Source organism: Leptodactylus fuscus, chromosome 2, assembly GCF_031893055.1.
Source record: "Leptodactylus fuscus isolate aLepFus1 chromosome 2, aLepFus1.hap2, whole genome shotgun sequence".
NCBI lineage: Eukaryota > Metazoa > Chordata > Amphibia > Anura > Leptodactylidae > Leptodactylus > Leptodactylus fuscus.
In genome coordinates, this window is record NC_134266.1 from 277,263,442 (window position 1) to 277,285,612 (window position 22,171).

Here is a 22,171-nt window from a genome sequence, read left to right on the forward strand (position 1 = left end):
GATTCTCTATTGTTCAATTCAAAAGCCACAAGTTGCAGGAGAACAATGGAGTCTCGGCGTGTCGGCGGGATAAAGAAACGATTCAGTACTTAATGGAAGGCAGGTAGAGAATAACACTTGAGATGTCTGTTTCCACCGCTCTGGAGATCAGCAGAACATCCCAGAGCCGTTCCGTCAAAACTAGAAACGGTTAGAACTTAACAATAGCAATTTCAGGTGAATAGCAGCAAATTGCGCTAATAGATGCATCCGGCCGCAGCGGGGAACGTTCGGCTTTTTAATCCCCAGATATTAATTTTGCATTATGTAAAGAAGAAAGGAATGAATAGACCTTCAGAGCGGGCGCCGGAGGGAGCGTTTTTCGGTGATTCATGTGAGTGGCAGCTTTCAAGCAGTGGGTCCGCCGCAGCAAATAAAGAAGGCGCGCCCGGAACATTCTGTGATCGTCACAAAGGCCGGATTTAGATCTCGCGGGGCACAATAAATTTTTGTATTTTTTGCATTAGCCGTCGTCTCCGTTTAGAGATTTTAATTACGGCTTTATTAAGAAATACCGTAATTCTCCTAATAAAGGGTAATCATGGAGGTTTAGGGCAGGATTAAGCGGCCGCGGGATCTGATCTTCCTTCGACGCTCATACATTTACTGAAGAGGGTTTAGTAGACATCAGACATGAGGTTACTGGAGGATTTGAGATGAATAAATATTAGAATTCCTTCCCAAATCTTCAGATGTGGAGCAAAATCTTGGACTGATTCTAGATCAATCTGAATTCTAGCCCTTCCTCTATAGCCCTGGATGGATTGTGAGAGGTCAATATTGATTATTTGGGAGTATAACGTTACAATTTGTCGTCGTTGCGTTTTACGGGTTCGTATAATGACCCCCGTTTAGCGACTAGCGGTATATACAGTAAATGAGCAGTTCACATTACAAGGAAAGATTTGTATCCATCGATAGATACAATGTGATCAGTGTTGGCCACGGTAAGCATGGTGACATTACATGTGTAACTATGCGGCTGAAGTTGCAACACTGCCGTGAGTCAGTCGTATCCATAGAAATGGACAAAGTGCGATCACGAAAACGGCAGCGCGACAAGATATTAATTACCGCTAATTGGAAACCAAAGCCAAAGCCCGGCCGACGCCTCCTGGTATCGCGATTTCACACCTTAAACACTCACTTCAGAGGGATCAGGATTCAATATGGAGTCATTTTATTATATATCATTCATTATTTTTATATTAGTTGCAGTTTTGCTTTGCCTCGCCACTAGAGGGAGCTTACAATGACTGCTGCTACACACTGAACTCATAGGGAATCTGTCACTAAAAAATAACCAATTTTTTAATCCAGGCTTTTATATTTAACATATTTTTTAAATAATTTTTTATACATTTTTTCTGAATTTCCTATACCACTATTTAAATAAATATACTATATTCTGCAATTTTTTATTCTGGCCACTAAGCCTAATAATAGACCACAACTTGCCAATTGATTGGGGATTGTCTTTGCAGATCTTACCTCATTCACATCAGAGACGGTATTACAATAGAAGATAACACCTCCATAGATAACATCCCTGACCCATCATTACATCACTACTGACAACAGATGATGTCACAGCTTATCTCCTCCCACTCCCTGCACAGAGCATGTCAAGAAAACACTCCCATAGACTTCAATGAGTCAAATTTGGACTATTGCTGCCTATGGCCATGACTGTGCCGTAAAGCATATCACTAAATGCTGTTAAAAGAGGGGAGGAGAGGCTCAGGCAAGATGGCCGCCACATAATCATGTAAAGAAAAAAGAATTTTAAAAAAATTGTACAATTGTAGAAATAGCTTACCAAATAAAAACAAATAAAAAAAGTGATTTTTATTGATTATAATTAGAGATGAGCGAACACTGTGTGATCGAATATCAGGCCGTTCGAGGTATTCGATTACAATCGAATACCACGAGGCAAACACAGAAAAAAATTTGTATCCCCTCCCACCTTCCCTGGTGCTTTTTTGCACCAATAACTGTGCAGGGGAGGAGGGACAGGAACTGCGACAATAGAGGCATCGAAAAAAAAATTCGGAGAAAGTAATTGGCGGCTGGAAACAGATACCTCCAATTTAGATGAATGGTGGATTTAACATTCGATTAATTTGGGACTGTGATCTATGTGACTGTGAGACAGGGATAGATGTACAGGCAGGGTTAGCTAGGGATTACCTTTATTTAGGGGGGAATGTCACTCACCCAGCTCTTTGGGGCTCTATCTGGTCGGGATCCCTGTCAGCTTGTGATATGCGGGAGCTGACTTTTTCCCATAGGAATGCATTGACCAGCGTTGTCCTCATACAGAAGTACGGCATTCGGCCAATCAACGCTGGTCAATGCATTTCTATGCCGAGATGAAGCAGAGCTGAACCTGCTACACACTCAGCTCTACCGATGTAGCAATCCGATGCAGTAGCGCTGAGTGTGTAGCAGGTCCAGCTCTGCTATATTAGACACTGCTACATCGCTAGCACTTGGGGTTGAGCCGATCTTGACATTTTAGGATTATTTTTAAAATCCAATTTCCAATCATTCGGAGATTGGATTTTAAAAACGATCCTATTCACTACACAGCGTGTAGTCCAAAAATTGTTGGACCCCACGCTGTGTAGTGATTAACCCCCCTCCCCCCACCCCACCCCCCCACACCGTTGTCCACTTCCCTACATAGCTGCAGCTCCCAGCTCCTCTTCTTGGTCTGGTCCTCTGTCCACATGTCTTCAGAGCGCTCTGCCCCTGCCTCCCGAGACTAGTATTATGGAGAAGGTGAGGCTTAGGAGAGTGTGGGCGGGTACTGGGAGGGGAGACATGAGTGATGCACTCACATCTCCCTGCCTACACTATCCAGCCACACTAAGCCCCGCCTACTCCCTGCATCTCTACAATACTAGTCTAGGGAGGCAGGGTCCTTTGTCCTCTTCAGAGCGCCCTGCGCCCCTACTAGTATTGTAGAGATGCAGGGAGTAGGTAGGGCTTAATGCGGCTGGAGAGTGTGGGCGGGGAGACGTGAGTGCATCAATCACGTCTCCTCGCCCAGTACCCGCCCACACTCTCCTAAACCCCACCTTTTCTATAATACTAGATGGGGGAGAGAGGGCATGGCGCTCTGAAGACCGGACAGAGGACCGGACCGGACCAAGAAAAACATGGAGATGCAGGTAAGCGGACACCGTGGGGGGAGGGGGTTAATCACTACACAGTGTGGAGTCCAAAAATTGAAACAATTTTTGGACTACATGCTGTGTAGTGTCAGATACTGCACCCTCAGCTCAACTACTCCGGACTACTATAATACTACCTCCTATGTACAAGAATATAACTACTATAATACTACTCCTATGTATAAGAATATAACTACTATAATACTACTCCTATGTACAAGAATATAACTACTATAATACTACTCCTATGTACAGTAATATAACTACTATAATACTACCTCCTATGTACAAGAATATAACTATTATAATACTACTCCTATGTACAGGAATATAACTACTATAATACTGCTCCTATGTACAAGAATATAACTACTATAATACTACCTCCTATGTACAAGAATATAACTACTATAATACTACTCCTATGTACAAGAATATAACTACTATAATACTACTCCTATGTACAAGAATATAACTACTATAATACTACTCCTATGTACAAGAATATAACTACTATAATACTGCTCCTATGTACAAGAATATAACTACTATAATACTACTCCTATGTACAAGAATATAACTACTATAATACTACTCCTATGTACAAGAATATAACTACTATAATACTACTCCTATGTACAAGAATATAACTACTATAATACTACTCCTATGTACAAGAATATAACTACTATAATACTACTCCTATGTACAAGAATATAACTACTATAATACTACTCCTATGTACAAGAATATAACTACTATAATACTACTCCTATGTACAAGAATATAACTACTATAATACTACTCCTATGTACAAGAATATAACTACTATAATACTGATCCTATGTACAAGAATATAACTACTATAATAGTACCTCCTATGTACAAGAATATAACTACTATAATACTACTCGAATGTACAAGAATATAACTACTATAATACTACACCTATGTACAAGAATATAACTACTATAATACTACTCCTATGTACAAGAATATAACTACTATAATACTACCTCCTATGTACAAGAATATAACTACTATAATACTGCTCCTATGTACAAGAATATAACTACTATAATACTACCTCCTATGTACAGGAATATAACTACTATAATACTACCTCCTATGTATAAGAATATAACTACTATAATACTACTCCTATGTACAAGAATATAACTACTATAATACTGCTCCTATGTACAAGAATATAACTACTATAATACTACTCCTATGTACAAGAATATAACTACTATAATACTACTCCTATGTACAAGAATATAACTACTATAATACTACTCCTATGTACAAGAATATAACTACTATAATACTACTCCTATGTACAAGAATATAACTACTATAATACTACTCCTATGTACAAGAATATAACTACTATAATACTACTCCTATGTACAAGAATATAACTACTATAATACTACTCCTATGTACAAGAATATAACTACTATAATACTACTCCTATGTACAAGAATATAACTACTATAATACTGATCCTATGTACAAGAATATAACTACTATAATAGTACCTCCTATGTACAAGAATATAACTACTATAATACTACTCGAATGTACAAGAATATAACTACTATAATACTACCTCCTATATACAAGAATATAACTACTATAATACTACTCCTATGTACAAGAATATAACTACTATAATACTACTCCTATGTACAAGAATATAACTACTATAATACTACCTCCTATGTACAAGAATATAACTACTATAATACTACTCCTATGTACAAGAATATAACTACTATAATACTACTCCTATGTACAAGAATATATCTACTATAATACTACCTCCTATGTACAAGAATATAACTACTATAATACTACTCCTATGTACAAGAATATAACTACTATAATACTGCTCCTATGTACAAGAATATAACTACTATAATACTACCTCCTATGTACAAGAATATAACTACTATAATACTGCTCCTATGTACAAGAATATAACTACTATAATACTGCCCCTATGTACAAGAATAAAACTACTATAATACTGCTCCTATGTACAAGAATATAACTACTATAATACTACTCCTATGTACAAGAATATAACTACTATAATACTACACCTATGTACAAGAATATAACTACTATAATACTACTCCTATGTACAAGAATATAACTACTATAATACTACCTCCTATGTACAAGAATATAACTACTATAATACTGCTCCTATGTACAAGAATATAACTACTATAATACTACCTCCTATGTACAGGAATATAACTACTATAATACTACCTCCTATGTATAAGAATATAACTACTATAATACTACTCCTATGTACAAGAATATAACTACTATAATACTGCTCCTATGTACAAGAATATAACTACTATAATACTACTCCTATGTACAAGAATATAACTACTATAATACTACTCCTATGTACAAGAATATAACTACTATAATACTACTCCTATGTACAAGAATATAACTACTATAATACTACTCCTATGTACAAGAATATAACTACTATAATACTGATCCTATGTACAAGAATATAACTACTATAATACTACTCCTATGTACAAGAATATAACTACTATAATACTACTCCTATGTACAAGAATATAACTACTATAATACTACTCCTATGTACAAGAATATAACTACTATAATACTACTCCTATGTACAAGAATATAACTACTATAATACTGATCCTATGTACAAGAATATAACTACTATAATAGTACCTCCTATGTACAAGAATATAACTACTATAATACTACTCGAATGTACAAGAATATAACTACTATAATACTACCTCCTATATACAAGAATATAACTACTATAATACTACTCCTATGTACAAGAATATAACTACTATAATACTACCTCCTATGTACAAGAATATAACTACTATAATACTACCTCCTATGTACAAGAATATAACTACTATAATACTACTCCTATGTACAAGAATATAACTACTATAATACTACTCCTATGTACAAGAATATAACTACTATAATACTACTCCTATGTACAAGAATATAACTACTATAATACTACCTCCTATGTACAAGAATATAACTACTATAATACTGCTCCTATGTACAAGAATATAACTACTATAATACTGCCCCTATGTACAAGAATAAAACTACTATAATACTGCTCCTATGTACAAGAATATAACTACTATAATACTACTCCTATGTACAAGAATATAACTACTATAATACTGCTCCTATGTACAAGAATATAACTACTATAATACTGCCTCCTATGTACAAGAATATAACTACTATAATACTACCTCCTATGTACAAGAATATAACTACTATAATACTGCTCCTATGTACAAGAATATAACTACTATAATACTGCCCCTATGTACAAGAATAAAACTACTATAATACTGCTCCTATGTACAAGAATATAACTACTATAATACTACCTCCTATGTACAAGAATATAACTACTATAATACTGCTCCTATGTACAAGAATATAACTACTATAATACTACCTCCTATGTACAAGAATATAACTACTATAATACTGCCCCCTATTGGTAGGAATATTAAGTATTGTACAATATTCCTTCTCATCTGACTTTCCATATTGCGCCCCAGCAGTGAAGCAGTTAAGCATTGGGTACGTTGTGATGTTCTGCTCGGAGCTGAGCGCAGATTATAAATATCCTGACACCATTATAGGGAGATTAATGCTGCGCGGCTCCCTCTGCCTCCCGTACAATGGCTGTCACTATGGCGCGGCTCCGCACACTCCGGCTATTTTTACCGTACATAAAACAGATTTTCAATTTCATTTAGTAAAGCTCCAATCCCTTGTAATTGTCGTCGTCCTGATTCTGCCGTGAACCAGATCTAGATTTTTTTTAGCTTCTTTTGTCCTTTTGTACAATATGGTAAAAATAATCGCGTCTCGTGCAGCTTTGTCCCGCTCGCTCTCTTTGTGATGCGCGGGAGACGACATCTTCTTTCTTTTTAAGATAACCTACATCGTGTCTGCGGGAGAACCTGCGCTCAGAACTCAGAGATTGTGTGAACCAAAGGAGGGAGGAAAAAATCCTTTCTTGTCAGAAAAAATATCGCCAAGAAATATGTAGACCTCGGTATCCGTATAAAATTGCGATTGATCCTTGTGCCCCCGCCCCCCTCATCGGATAGAGCCACACTACTAAGGGTGCAACTGAGGTGGTTGTGATATATTTGGTTATACCGCAGTAAGATGCCGTATATTAGATGTTGCATATGTTACTAATTGATCTGATATAGGGGGGGCACATACTTTTTGAAAGATGGTGAATATACTAATGGAGTGGTCCATATCTCACATCACAGTATGGTAAATGCCCGTGTGTTTTAGGAGTCACTATATTATCCATTGATTTACCACCCAATGACTACAGGTGCTGTATATAGAAGCCGGTGACATCTATTGTATTGTATAGTCCCTGGGGCCGGTGGGTGTAATAAATAAACTTCCTATTATCTAGTGCGGTATTGGACAGTGATATAATAGATCTCCTCCCTGTATTACTTTGCCAGGTAGATTCATATTAATCCTCTTGCTTTAGTAAATCCCACTTCTGACACCTAAAAGTTCTCTATGGCCAATGGTTGTGGTAACTTATATCTTATATATACTGGTACTTAGTGGGTTAATGGATCTTATTAGTGACGTTTGGGGCTATAATATAATGTTCTCCCTATGTTTAGTGGATTACGTCTGCTGGGGGGATTGGTATTACTCCTTGTGGTGTAGAGTTTTGTGAAATCCCACCTCTGACACCTAAAAGCTTTCTAAGTATTGTGTCCATTAAAGTTCCACGGGAGTCTACTGGGGTATATAATAATATCCCCAATATCTAGTGCAGGGGCATAACTACCGGGGTAGCGTCTGTCACAGGGCCCGGGACATTAGGGGCCACTATGGGACATAATACTGTGTACTGGGGCCACAATACTGTGTGCAGGTGCCACTATGGGGTATAATACTGTGTGCAGGGGTCACTATGGGGCATAATACTGTGTGCAGGGGCCACTATGAGGGACATAATACTGTGTGCAGGGGCCACTATGGGGGATAATACTGTGTGCAGGGGCCACTATGGGACATAATACTGTGTGCAGGGGCCACTATGGGACATAATACTGTGTGCAGGGGCCACTATGGGGGATAATACTGTGTGCAGGGGCCACTATGGGGGATAATACTGTGTGCAGGGGCCACTATGGGGGATAATACTGTGTGCAGGGGCCACTATGGGGACATAATACTGTGTGCAGGGGCCACTATGGGGACATAATACTGTGTGCAGGGGCCACTATGGGGGATAATACTGTGTGCAGGGGCCACTATGGGGACATAATACTGTGTGCAGGGGCCACTATGGGGACATAATACTGTGTGCAGGGGCCACTATGGGGGATAATACTGTGTGCAGGGGCCACTATGGGGGATAATACTGTGTGCAGGGGTCACTATGGGGCATAATACTGTGTGCAGGGGCCACTATGGGGGATAATACTGTGTGCAGGGGCCACTATGGGGTTTAATACTGTGTGCAGGGGCCACTATGGGACATAATACTGTGTGCAGGGGCCACTATGGGACATAATACTGTGTGCAGGGACCACTATGGGGGATAATACTGTGTGCAGGGGCCACTATGGGGTATAATACTGTGTGCAGGGGCCACTATGGGACATAATACTGTGTGCAGGGGCCACTATGGGACATAATACTGTGTGCAGGGGCCACTATGGGACATAACTATGGGACATAATACTGTGTGCAGGGGCCACTATGGGGTATAATACTGTGTGCAGGGGCCACTATGGGACATAATACTGTGTGCAGGGGACACTATGGGGCATAATACTGTGTGTAGGGGCCACTATGGGACATAATACTGTGTGCAGGGGCCACTATGGGGGATAATACTGTGTGCTGGGGCCACTATGGGGGATAATACTGTGTGCAGGGGCCACTATGGGGGATAATACTGTGTGCAGGGGCCACTATGGGGGATAATACTGTGTGCAGGGGTCACTATGGGGGATAATACTGTGTGCAGGGGCCACTATGGGACATAATACTGTGTGCAGGGGCCACTATCGGACATAATACTGTGTGCAGGGGCCACTGTGGGACATAATACTGTGTGCAGGGGCCACTATCGGACATAATACTGTGTGCAGGGGCCACTATGGGACATAATACTGTGTGCAGGGGCCACTATGGGGGATAATACTGTGTGCAGGGGCCAGTATGGGGGATAATACTGTGTGCAGGGGCCACTATGGGGGATAATACTGTGTGCAGGGGCCACTATGGGACATAATACTGTGTGCAGGGGTCACTATCGGACATAATACTGTGTGCAGGGGCCACTATGGGGCATAATACTGTGTGCAGGGGCCACTATAGGGCATAATACTGTGTGCAGGGGCCACTATGGGGACATAATACTGTGTGCAGGGGCCACTATCGGACATAATACTGTGTGCAGGGGCCACTATGGGGGATAATACTGTGTGCAGGGGCCACTATGGGGGATAATACATTGTGCAGGGGCCACTATGGGGACATAATACTGTGTGCAGGGGCCACTATCGGACATAATACTGTGTGCAGGGGCCACTATGGGGGATAATACTGTGTGCAGGGGCCACTATGGGGGATAATACTGTGTACAGTGGCCACTATGGGACATAATACTGTGTGCAGGGGCCACTATCGGACATAATACTGTGTGCAGGGGCCACTATCGGACATAATACTGTGTGCAGGGGCCACTATCGGGCATAATACTGTGTGCAGGGGCCACTATCGGACATAATACTGTGTGCAGGGGCCACTATCGGACATAATACTGTGTGCAGGGGCATCTGTGGGGCATTATAGTGTGTGCAGAAATGTGCGGGGGGGGGGGGGTTGGCATCAGTTGGTCGAGGTCTTTGGCGTCGGTGGGGGGGCCATGTCAAAAGTTCACCATGGGGCCCCGCCATTCCTAGTTACGCCACTGATCTAGTGGTTCAGTATATAACAAATACCCTTGGTCTAGGTCAGTAATAGCTCAGAATGATAATATCCCTGGTGTCCGGTGTTTAGTACGATCCCTCCTCTGCCATCTAGACACTACCTGAGTATTACGTCCGCTATAGCCCTACTGGATATACATGATAATATCCCTGGTATCTCGGGAGTTAATGTCTAGTATTAGTGATAGTTCACACTATAATAGCTATCTTTTCTGATGTTCGGGGGATGGCTTCTGCTGGGCAGACTAATATTAACCATCCTGGTGTCTAGTGCTCAGTACAATCCCACCTCCCACACTGTATCTGACTCTCTAGATATCACGCCCAGTATAGTCCTACTGCTTATACACTCACCGGCCACTTTATTAGGTACACCTGTCCAACTGCTCGTTAACACTTAATTTCTAATCAGCCAATCACATGGCGGCAACTCAGTGCATTTAGGCATGTAGACATGGTAAGACAATCTCCTGCAGTTCAAACCGAGCATCAGTATGGGGGGAAGAAAGGTGATTTGAGTGCCTTTGAACGTGACATGGTTGTTGGTGCCAGAAGGGCTGGTCTGAGTATTTCAGAAACTGCTGATCTACTGGGATTTTCACGCACAACCATCTCTAGGGTTTACAGAGAATGGTCCGAAAAAGAAAAAACATCCAGTGAGCGGCAGTTCTGTGGGCGGAAATGCGTTGTTGATGCCAGAGGTCAGAGGAGAATGGCCAGACTGGTTCGAGCTGATAGAAAGGCAACAGTGACTCAAATAGCCACCCGTTACAACCAAGGTAGCCAGAAGAGCATCTCTGAACGCCGCACAGTACGTCCAACTTTGAGGCTACAGATGGGCTACAGCAGCAGAAGACCACACCGGGTGCCACTCCTTTCAGCTAAGAACAGGAAACTGAGGCTACAATTTGCACAAGCTCATCGAAATTGGACAATTGAAGATTGGAAAAACGTTGCCTGGTCTGATGAGTCTCGATTTCTGCTGCGACATTCGGATGGTAGGGTCAGAATTTGGCGTCAACAACATGAAAGCATGGATCCATCCTGCCTTGTATCGGTAACGGTTCAGGCTGGTGGTGGTGGTGTCATGGTGTGGGGAATATTTTCTTGGCACTCTTTGGGCCCCTTGGTACCAATTGAGCATCGTTGCAACGCCAAAGCCTACCTGAGTATTGTTGCTGACCATGTCCATCCCTTTATGACCACAATGTACCCAACATCTGATGGCTACTTTCAGCAGGATAATGCAATGCCATGTCATAAAGCTGGAATCATCTCAGACTGGTTTCTTGAACATGACAATGAGTTCACTGTACTCCAATGGCCTCCACAGTCACCAGATCTCAATCCAATAGAGGAGCATCTTTGGGATGTGGTGGAACGGGAGATTCGCATCATGGATGTGCAGCCGACAAATCTGCGACTGCAACTGTGTGATGCCATCATGTCAATATGGACCAAAATCTCTGAGGAATGCTTCCAGCACCTTGTTGTATCTATGCCACGAAGAATTGAGGCAGTTCTGAAGGCAAAAGGGGGTCCAACCCGTTACTAGCATGGTGTACCTAATAAAGTGGCCAGTGAGTGTATATAACATCACTGGCATCCAGGGGGTTAATGGATTGTATTTGTGGTGTTTGGGTCTATAATTATAATATTGTCCCTTGACGCCTTCCCGCTACTTTATGATTGGTCCAGGGATGCCACCTTCCCCCAAGTTCCTGTTACTGAGGATTATGTAGATCACAGTGTTGGCCTGATACATTGTAACAAAGTGTAAGCTGTGAGAGCAGGAGCATGTCAACCCATCACTGACAGCAAGCAGAGGTCTGGACAATGGTGAGAGGTCAATGGACAGTTTTATAGTGCGTACCCCCCCCCCCTTCCCTCATGGTGTAATGGTTCCTTCCCACCTCCGGGGGCAGCGTCTCACGTATCATAGTCTCTGCCCCAGCACCGCCACCTCCTGCCTCTCCTGTGCACACGCAGGTTACTGACTGACTTGATGAGAGAATTCTATGTTATTACGCTTCATCTCCAGTAATTGACTCTTTACAATTAAGACTTTTGCGCGCGGCTTCAGGGGTCGCCGTGTGACATGTTTGTCCCCGTGAGCGGTGACCAGCGGTGAAATTGGACATCTGAGCAGTGACATAGCCGGGATTGTGCCGCTGCTAATTTATGTCTTACAGTCATTAACAGCTCGGGGGCAGCACGGCTGGCAGGGATCATGTCACCGTATAAAGGACGGGCGCAGGGACGGGTACAAGGGGCGGCTGGGCTGTCAGTAAACTCCAGGGTAGAGACAAGTCTCAGAAATCATGGACGATGATCATGAGGATGTGACAGTGCCGAGAACCGGGGCCTCTCCTTTATAGCAGTCACCTATATACCGCCAGCGGAGGAGGACGATGATATACTCACATAATGTATGACTTTAATCTGGAGGGAGGCCGCATCCAGGTCGTAGAGTTCACCTGAGGACAAGACACAGGTAAGTGGAAGGGCAGAATTCACATGAAACACAGACTATCAGCCCCAGCCAATAGGAGCCCTTCTCACCAAAGAGACCCGCCCCCTAGGGGCACCGAAATGAAAATCTATTGTGTTCATGGTCACTCCTTGAACTAAGAGTAGACCGACCTGACCTGTGTGTCATAACCACAGGCTCTATATGTTAGTAGTATGTGGGCAGTATTATGTAGACTCTTTATTGCAGTATTATGTGGGTTCTATATGGCAGTATTATGTGGACTCTGTAAGGCAATATTATTTGGGTTCTATATGGCAGGATTACGTGGGTTCTATATGGCAGTATTAAGTGGACTCTATAAGGCAGTATTTTGTGGGTTCTATATGGCAGTATTATTTGGGCTCCATACGGCAGTATTACGTGGACTCTATTTGGCAATATTATGTGGCTTCTATATGGCAGTATTATGTGGGATCTATATGGCAGTATTATGTGGGATCTATATGGTAGCATTATGTGTTTTCTATATGGCAGTATTATGTGGGATCTATATGGCAGTATTATAGGGGTTCTATATGGCAGTATTATAGGGGTTCTATATGGCAGTATTATGTGGGATCTATATGGTAGCATTATGTGTTTTCTATATGGCAGTATTATATGGGTTCCATAAGGCAGTATTTTTTTTTTTTTTTTTTTTTTTTAAATGTAGATTGTGAGCCCACGTAGGGTTCACAATGTGCATTTTTCCCTATCAGTATGTCTTTGGAGTATGGGATGGAAATCCACGCAAACACGGGGAGAACATACAAACTCCTTGCAGATGGTTTTTTGCCCTTGGTGGGATTTGAACCAAGGACTCCAGCACTGCAAGGCTGCAGTGCTAACCACTGAGCCACCGTGTGGCCCCAAGGCAGTATTATGTGGACTCTATTTGGCAATATTATGAGGGTTCTATATGGCAGTATTATGTGGCCTGTAAATCTATAATGTTCCCCATTACTGTCCTGACTACAAAGCTGTGAGTCTTCCTAGCAGATACAATGTTCTATACATGACCCAGGACACTCAGAATGGACAGAAGTTTAGGGAACGTCCCTTACCACATAACTGCAGGATCTTCTGGTCCAGTTCATCATAACTTTCTTTCTGCACAGGTTCTGGTTTGACCAATGACTTCTCTGAAGAACCCGCTGACAGACTGACTTGGGGCCACGGCTGTAACTTCTGCACCGCCAGCACCCGTTTACACGCCACCACCATCTGTGAAACACAATCATATGAGCTGTGATCAACCAGAAGTCAGAGAGACAAGCCTTCCAGGAATATAACAGTTATCTCACCCTAGACCCCCTGGGATATTACAGTTATCTTATCCTAGACCACCTGGGATATTACAGTTATCTCACCCTAGACCACCTGGGATATTACAGTTATCTCATCCTAGACCGCCAGGGATATTACAGGTATCTTATCCTAGACCGTCAGGGATATTACAGTTATCTTATCCTAGACCGCCAGGGATATTACAGTTATCTTACCCAAGACCACCAGGGATATTACAGTTATCTTATCCTAGACCACCAGGGATATTACAGTTATCTTATCCTAGACCGCCAGGGATATTACAGTTATCTTATCCAAGACCGCCAGGGATATTACAGTTATCTTATCCTAGACCACCAGGAATATTACAGTTATCTTACCCAAGACCACCAGGGATATTACAGTTATCTTATCCTAGACCACCAGGAATATTACAGTTATCTTACCCAAGACCACCAGGAGTATTACAGTTATCTTACCCAAGACCACCAGGAATATTACAGTTATCTTACCCAAGACCACCAGGAATATTACAGTTATCTTACCCAAGACCACCAGGAGTATTACAGTTATCTTACCCAAGACTACCAGGGATATTATAGTTATCTTACCCAAGACCACCTGAGATATTACAGTTATCTTACCCAAGACCACCAGGGATATTATAGTTATCTTACCCAAGACCACCAGGGATATTACAGTTATCTCACCCTAGACCACCAGGGATATTAAAATTATCGGTACTATTCCGTTATCGGGCCAGCAGCAGCGCAGTTCAGCAGCAGCTTTCGGGACAGCAGTTCAGCAGCGGGAATTACAATGACATCCGAGGACTGCTGGCCCGATGCTTGTGCCCAGTAACCAGTACATCGATGACCCCCCTCCCCCATCCTTCTCCTCCTGCCAGTGCTGCCCCCCAGCTCTCCTTACATCTTCCCCGTACCCTCTCCCCGCCACACGACTAGGCCTCACCTCAGCGCTAGTACCGAGACCGAAAGGAAAGACACCGGGGCTCAATCCAGGCCCTGACAAGAAACACGCCGACTATAGGAACGGTGAGCTACAGCGAGCCGGAGGGACAAACTTTCTGCAGCGTCCGGCGGCTATCTAGTAGCATTCATTGCTCAAGATTTACGGTGAGGCCTATTACAGGGAGAGGGTACGGGGCAGATGTAAGAAGAGCTGGGGGGCAGCACTGGAAGGAAGAGGAGGATGAGGGCATCGATCGATGTACTGCCTACTACACACAAGCACGGCCTCTATCATCGGGCCAGCATCGGCTTAGTCATGTGGCGGGGAGAGGGTACGGGGTAGATGTAAGGAGAGCTGGGGGGCAGCACTGGAAGGAGGAGGAGATGGAGGGGGGGTCATTGATGTACTGGCTACTGGGCACAAGCATCGGGCCAGCAGTCCTCGGATGTCATTGTAATTCCCGCTGCTGAACTGAACTGCTGTCCCGAAAGCTGGTGCTGAAATGCGCTGCTGCTGGCCCGATAACGGAATAGTACCAAATTATCTTACCCAAGACCACCAGTGATATTACAGTTAGCTTACCCAAAACCACCAGGAATATTACAGTTATCTCACCCTAGTCCACCAGGGATATTACAGTTATCTTATTCTAGACCACCAGGGATATTAAAAATATCCTTATCCCAGACCACCTAGGATATTACAGTTATCTTACCCAAGACCACCAGGAATATTACAGTTATCTTACCCCAGACTGCCAGGGATATTACATTTATTTTACCCAAGACCACCAGGGATATTACAGTTATCTTACCCCAGACCACTAGGGATATTACAATTAACTTACCCAAGACCACCAGGAATATTACAGTTATCTTACTCAAGAACACCAGGGATATTACAGTTATCTTATCCTAGGCCACCAGGGATATTACAGTTATCTTACCCAAGATCACCAGGGATATTATAGTTATCTTACCCAAGACCACCTGGGATATTACAGTTATCTCACCCTAGACCACCAGGGATATTACAGTTATCTTACCCAAGACCACCAAGGATATTATAGTTATCTTACCCAAGACCACCAGGGATATTATAGTTATCTTACCCAAGACCACCAGGGATATTATAGTTATCTTACCCAAGACCACTAGGAATATTACAATTATCTTTATCCTAGACCACCAGGGATATTACAGTTATCTTACCCTAGACCACCAGGAATATGAGTTATCTTATCCTAGACCACCAGGAATGTTAAAGTTATCTTATCTTAGACCACCGGTGATATTACAGCCTATCACAGACTTATATGGATATTACAGTTAAAAGACAAAAAAAAAAATCCACAGTTAAAGAATAAAATATGAATAACGGGGTGTGAATACTTTATACGGGCCCCAGACATAACATTAATAACGGGGTGTGAATACTTTATACAGGCCCCAGACATAACATTAATAACGGGGTGTGAATACTTTATACGGGCACCAGACATAACATTAATAACGGGGTGTGAAAACTTTATACGGGCTCCAGATATAACATTAATAACGGGGTGTGAATACTTTATATGGGCCCCCGATATAATATAAATACATTTTCTTGTAACCAATTTCAGTTACACAGAGACAACCCGTAGAGTTTCCGCAGATACAACCGAGCCGAATAAAAAGTCAATTCTAATCAGCGCAGAAACAGAGCCGGAATCTCGGTCCGGCAGAGACGGTGCCTGGAATTACCAAAGGAGATTCTTCCCCGAGTTTCCTATCAGAGAGGCGGCAGATAAGAGAAGAAACCGCTCAATCCCTTATTATGAATAGACCCATCTCACTCTGAATACGGCGCAAGCACCTGTGGGGGATGGGCTGTCCGTATCAGATTGGAGCAGACTATAGACGAGTCCCCCCATCCCCCGCTCCTTCCCTCATTTGATTAACCTGTCAATCTGCTTTGTTGCGCTGGAAATGATTAAATTTAATCTTATGAAATTTTAATTTCTCCTTTGGCTCCGGAGACTTCCCTTTCCCTTCCTTCAATGCTGCTCATGGCAAAGATTTGGGGAGATTCTCAGGAGCTGGCGGAGGATGGGCAAGTGACGAGTGAACTATTGTACAGAAAAGATGGATCAGAATATCAGTTCAAGACTATTGTATCACTATGACCAACCTTAAAGGGACGGTGCTAATCCATTCCAAACCAGGTGGATATTGTAATGCTAAGAGCGCTGTGTATAAAACTGTATCAGATATTTCGAGGGGATATTCACTTCCAAAGTTATTCACACTCAAAGATCAGTGTTTTGTCTGTCTCAGCTAGGGGGCGCTGTTGCACTGGATTCTATAGACAGACCGAATGCCCAGCACAATACAAATCATTGCTGGCAGGTAAGAAGTAACAGAATTCACATTAATGAACAGAATAGAACTTTTAATAAAGGAGCACTTCCCCTTTAAGACAGGATACAATGTAACATATAATATGCATCTCTGAGAACCGATTGATCCTTGTTTAACCACATCAATCTGATCTAATATGCAACAAGCTACCTGCATTTATTGTGACAACGGCTCTGCTTCTCATAAGACGGAGGTTGTCACAGCTCCACCCACTCATTTAACTCAATGAATAACCTGCATTTCTATAGAAGCCGGGTCTGGGGTCTCATTTATTTGCGGCTAAGGAAACAATGCCCAATGGCGGATGGAATCAGAATACACTGTGGGTGATAGTACCTGCAGCACATTGGGGGGGGGGGGGGGGGGGGGGCGTGATAAGTGCCCCTCAATCATCTGACCCAAGCAGTCATGCAGCCCCCTCCCACTAGAGGGCCGCCCTAGATATGAGACCACTAAGGCTTAGGGAAACAGAACCAGATGGGATCAATGAATCAAAGAAAAAGGAGTCAGGAAGAAATAGCAAATACTGAGACAAAGATATAAGGAAGATTCAGGAAGACGAAGAAGAAAAATCCCCTGATGTGTAACAAAGGAAGAAAGATTATAGTGCAAGATCCCAATACGTGCATGAATAATAGCGCCATACCATGCAGCTAAGACTTACATGTCTCTCCAGTGTCCGCAGGTTCTGTTCATCATAATCACTCAGCTGACTGCAGTGCATCTAAAATACAAAGAGAGAGGACATAGAATATGTATATACACACACCAGTATATAGTACAAGAGGGGCAGACAAAGAAATAGTAGGAGGTAGTATTATAGTAGTTATATTCTTGTACATAGGAGCAGTATTATAGTAGTTATATTCTTGTACATAGGAGCAGTATTATAGTAGTTATATTCTTGTACATAGGAGGTAGTATTATAGTAGTTATATTCTTGTACATAGGAGGTAGTATTATAGTAGTTATATTCTTGTACATAGGAGGTAGTATTATAGTAGTTATATTCTTGTACATAGGAGGTAGTATTATAGTAGTTATATTCTTGTACATAGCAGTAGTATTATAGTAGTTATATTCTTGTACATAGGAGGTAGTATTATAGTAGTTATATTCTTGTACATAGGAGTAGTATTATAGTAGTTACATTCTTGTACATAGGAGTAGTATTATAGTAGTTATATTCCTGTACATAGGAGTAGTATTATAGTAGTTATATTCTTGTACATAGGAGCAGTATTATAGTAGTTATATTCTTGTACATAGGAGCAGTATTATAGTAGTTATATTCTTGTACATAGGAGTAGTATTATAGTAGTTACATTCTTGTACATAGGAGTAGTATTATAGTAGTTATATTCCTGTACATAGGAGTAGTATTATAGTAGTTATATTCTTGTACATAGGAGTAGTATTATAGTAGTTATATTCTTGTACATAGGGGTAGTATTATAGTAGTTATATAATTGTACATAGGGGTAGTATTATAGTAGTTATATCATTGTACATAGGAGTAGTATTATAGTAGTTATATTCTTGTACATAGGAGCAGTATTATAGTAGTTATATTCTTGTACATAGGAGTAGTATTATAGTAGTTATATTCTTGTAGATAGGAGTAGTATTATAGTAGTTATATTCTTGTAGATAGGAGTAGTATTATAGTAGTTATATTCTTGTACATAGGAGTAGTATTATAGTAGTTATATTCTTGTACATAGGAGGTAGTATTATAGTAGTTATATTCTTGTACATAGGAGTAGTATTATAGTAGCTATATTCTTGTACATAGGAGTAGTATTATAGTAGTTATATTCGTGTACATAGGAGGTAGTATTATAGTAGTTATATTCTTGTACATAGGAGTAGTATTATAGTAGTTATAGTCTTGTACATAGGAGCAGTATTATAGTAGTTATATTCTTGTACATAGGAGGTAGTATTATAGTAGTTATATTCTTGTACATAGGAGCAGTATTATAGTAGTTATATTCTTGTACATAGGAGTAGTATTATAGTAGTTATATTCTTGTACATAGGAGTAGTATTATAGTAGTTATATTCTTGTACATAGAAGGTAGTATTATAGTAGTTATATTCTTGTACATAGAAGGTAGTATTATAGTAGTTATATTCTTGTACATAGGAGGTAGTATTATAGTAGTTATATTCTTGTACATAGAAGGTAGTATTATAGCAGTTATATTCTTGTACATAGGAGTAGTATTATAGTAGTTATAGTCTTGTACATAGGAGCAGTATTATAGTAGTTATATTCTTGTACATAGGAGGTAGTATTATAGTAGTTATATTCTTGTACATAGGAGCAGTACTATAGTAGTTATACTCTTGTACATAGGAGCAGTATTATAGTAGTTATATTCTTGTACATAGGAGGTAGTATTATAGTAGTTATATTCTTGTACATAGGAGTAGTATTATAGTAGTTATAGTCTTGTACATAGGAGCAGTATTATAGTAGTTATATTCTTGTACATAGGAGGTAGTATTATAGTAGTTATATTCTTGTACATAGGAGTAGTATTATAGTAGTTATATTCTTGTACATAGGAGTAGTATTATAGTAGTTATATTCTTGTACATAGGAGGTAGTATTATAGTAGTTATATTCTTGTACATAGGAGTAGTATTATAGTAGTTATATTCTTGTACATAGGAGGTAGTAGTATAGTAGTTATATTCTTGTACATAGGAGTAGTATTATAGTAGTTATATTCTTGTACATAGGAGGTAGTAGTATAGTAGTTATATTCTTGTACATAGGAGTAGTATTATAGTAGTTATATTCTTGTACATAGGAGGTAGTAGTATAGTAGTTATATTCTTGTACATAGGAGCAGTATTATAGTAGTTATATTCTTGTACATAGGAGGTAGTATTATAGTAGTTATATTCTTGTACATAGGAGTAGTATTATAGTAGTTATATTCTTGTATATAGGAGCAGTATTATAGTAGTTATATTCTTGTACATAGGAGGTAGTATTATAGTAGTTATATTCTTGTACATAGGAGTAGTATTATAGTAGTTATATTCTTGTATATAGGAGCAGTATTATAGTAGTTATATTCTTGTACATAGGAGGTAGTATTATAGTAGTTATATTCTTGTACATAGGAGGTAGTATTATAGTAGTTATATTCTTGTACATAGGAGTAGTATTATAGTAGTTATAGTCTTGTACATAGGAGCAGTATTATAGTAGTTATATTCTTGTACATAGGAGGTAGTATTATAGTAGTTATATTCTTGTACATAGGAGTAGTATTATAGTAGTTATATTCTTGTACATAGGAGCAGTATTATAGTAGTTATATTCTTGTACATAGGAGGTAGTATTATAGTAGTTATATTCTTGTACATAGGAGGTAGTAGTATAGTAGTTATATTCTTGTACATAGGAGCAGTATTATAGTAGTTATATTCTTGTACATAGGAGGTAGTATTATAGTAGTTATATTCTTGTACATAGGAGTAGTATTATAGTAGTTATATTCTTGTATATAGGAGCAGTATTATAGTAGTTATATTCTTGTACATAGGAGTAGTATTATAGTAGTTATAGTCTTGTACATAGGAGCAGTATTATAGTAGTTATATTCTTGTACATAGGAGGTAGTATTATAGTAGTTATATTCTTGTACATAGGAGTAGTATTATAGTAGTTATATTCTTGTACATAGGAGTAGTATTATAGTAGTTATATTCTTGTACATAGGAGGTAGTATTATAGTAGTTATATTCTTGTACATAGGAGTAGTATTATAGTAGTTATATTCTTGTACATAGGAGGTAGTAGTATAGTAGTTATATTCTTGTACATAGGAGTAGTATTATAGTAGTTATATTCTTGTACATAGGAGGTAGTAGTATAGTAGTTATATTCTTGTACATAGGAGTAGTATTATAGTAGTTATATTCTTGTACATAGGAGGTAGTAGTATAGTAGTTATATTCTTGTACATAGGAGCAGTATTATAGTAGTTATATTCTTGTACATAGGAGGTAGTATTATAGTAGTTATATTCTTGTACATAGGAGCAGTATTATAGTAGTTATATTCTTGTACATAGGAGCAGTATTATAGTAGTTATATTCTTGTACATAGGAGTAGTATTATAGTAGTTATATTCTTGTACATAGGAGGTAGTAGTATAGTAGTTATATTCTTGTACATAGGAGTAGTATTATAGTAGTTATATTCTTGTACATAGGAGGTAGTAGTATAGTAGTTATATTCTTGTACATAGGAGTAGTATTATAGTAGTTATATTCTTGTACATAGGAGGTAGTAGTATAGTAGTTATATTCTTGTACATAGGAGCAGTATTATAGTAGTTATATTCTTGTACATAGGATGTAGTATTATAGTAGTTATATTCTTGTACATAGGAGTAGTATTATAGTAGTTATATTCTTGTACATAGGAGGTAGTAGTATAGTAGTTATATTCTTGTACATAGGAGTAGTATTATAGTAGTTATATTCTTGTACATAGGAGGTAGTAGTATAGTAGTTATATTCTTGTACATAGGAGTAGTATTATAGTAGTTATATTCTTGTACATAGGAGGTAGTAGTATAGTAGTTATATTCTTGTACATAGGAGTAGTATTATAGTAGTTATATTCTTGTACATAGGAGGTAGTAGTATAGTAGTTATATTCTTGTACATAGGAGTAGTATTATA

At 39.8% G+C, this 22,171-nt stretch overlaps 1 protein-coding gene across 4 annotated transcripts in view; it reads right to left on the bottom strand.

The window, feature by feature from the left end:
• PDE2A (phosphodiesterase 2A) overlaps nt 1-22,171 on the bottom strand; it is a 429,321-nt gene that overhangs the window by 75,117 nt on the left and 332,033 nt on the right. For all 4 annotated transcript variants that reach the window (XM_075266333.1, XM_075266335.1, XM_075266334.1 and 1 more), the window contains 3 exons: nt 18,123-18,182; nt 13,862-14,021; nt 12,710-12,762 (listed from right to left, as the gene is read on the bottom strand). In XM_075266333.1, coding sequence (XP_075122434.1) covers nt 12,710-12,762; nt 13,862-14,021; nt 18,123-18,182 — 273 coding nt within the window. The remainder of the gene's footprint in view (nt 1-12,709; nt 12,763-13,861; nt 14,022-18,122; nt 18,183-22,171) is intronic.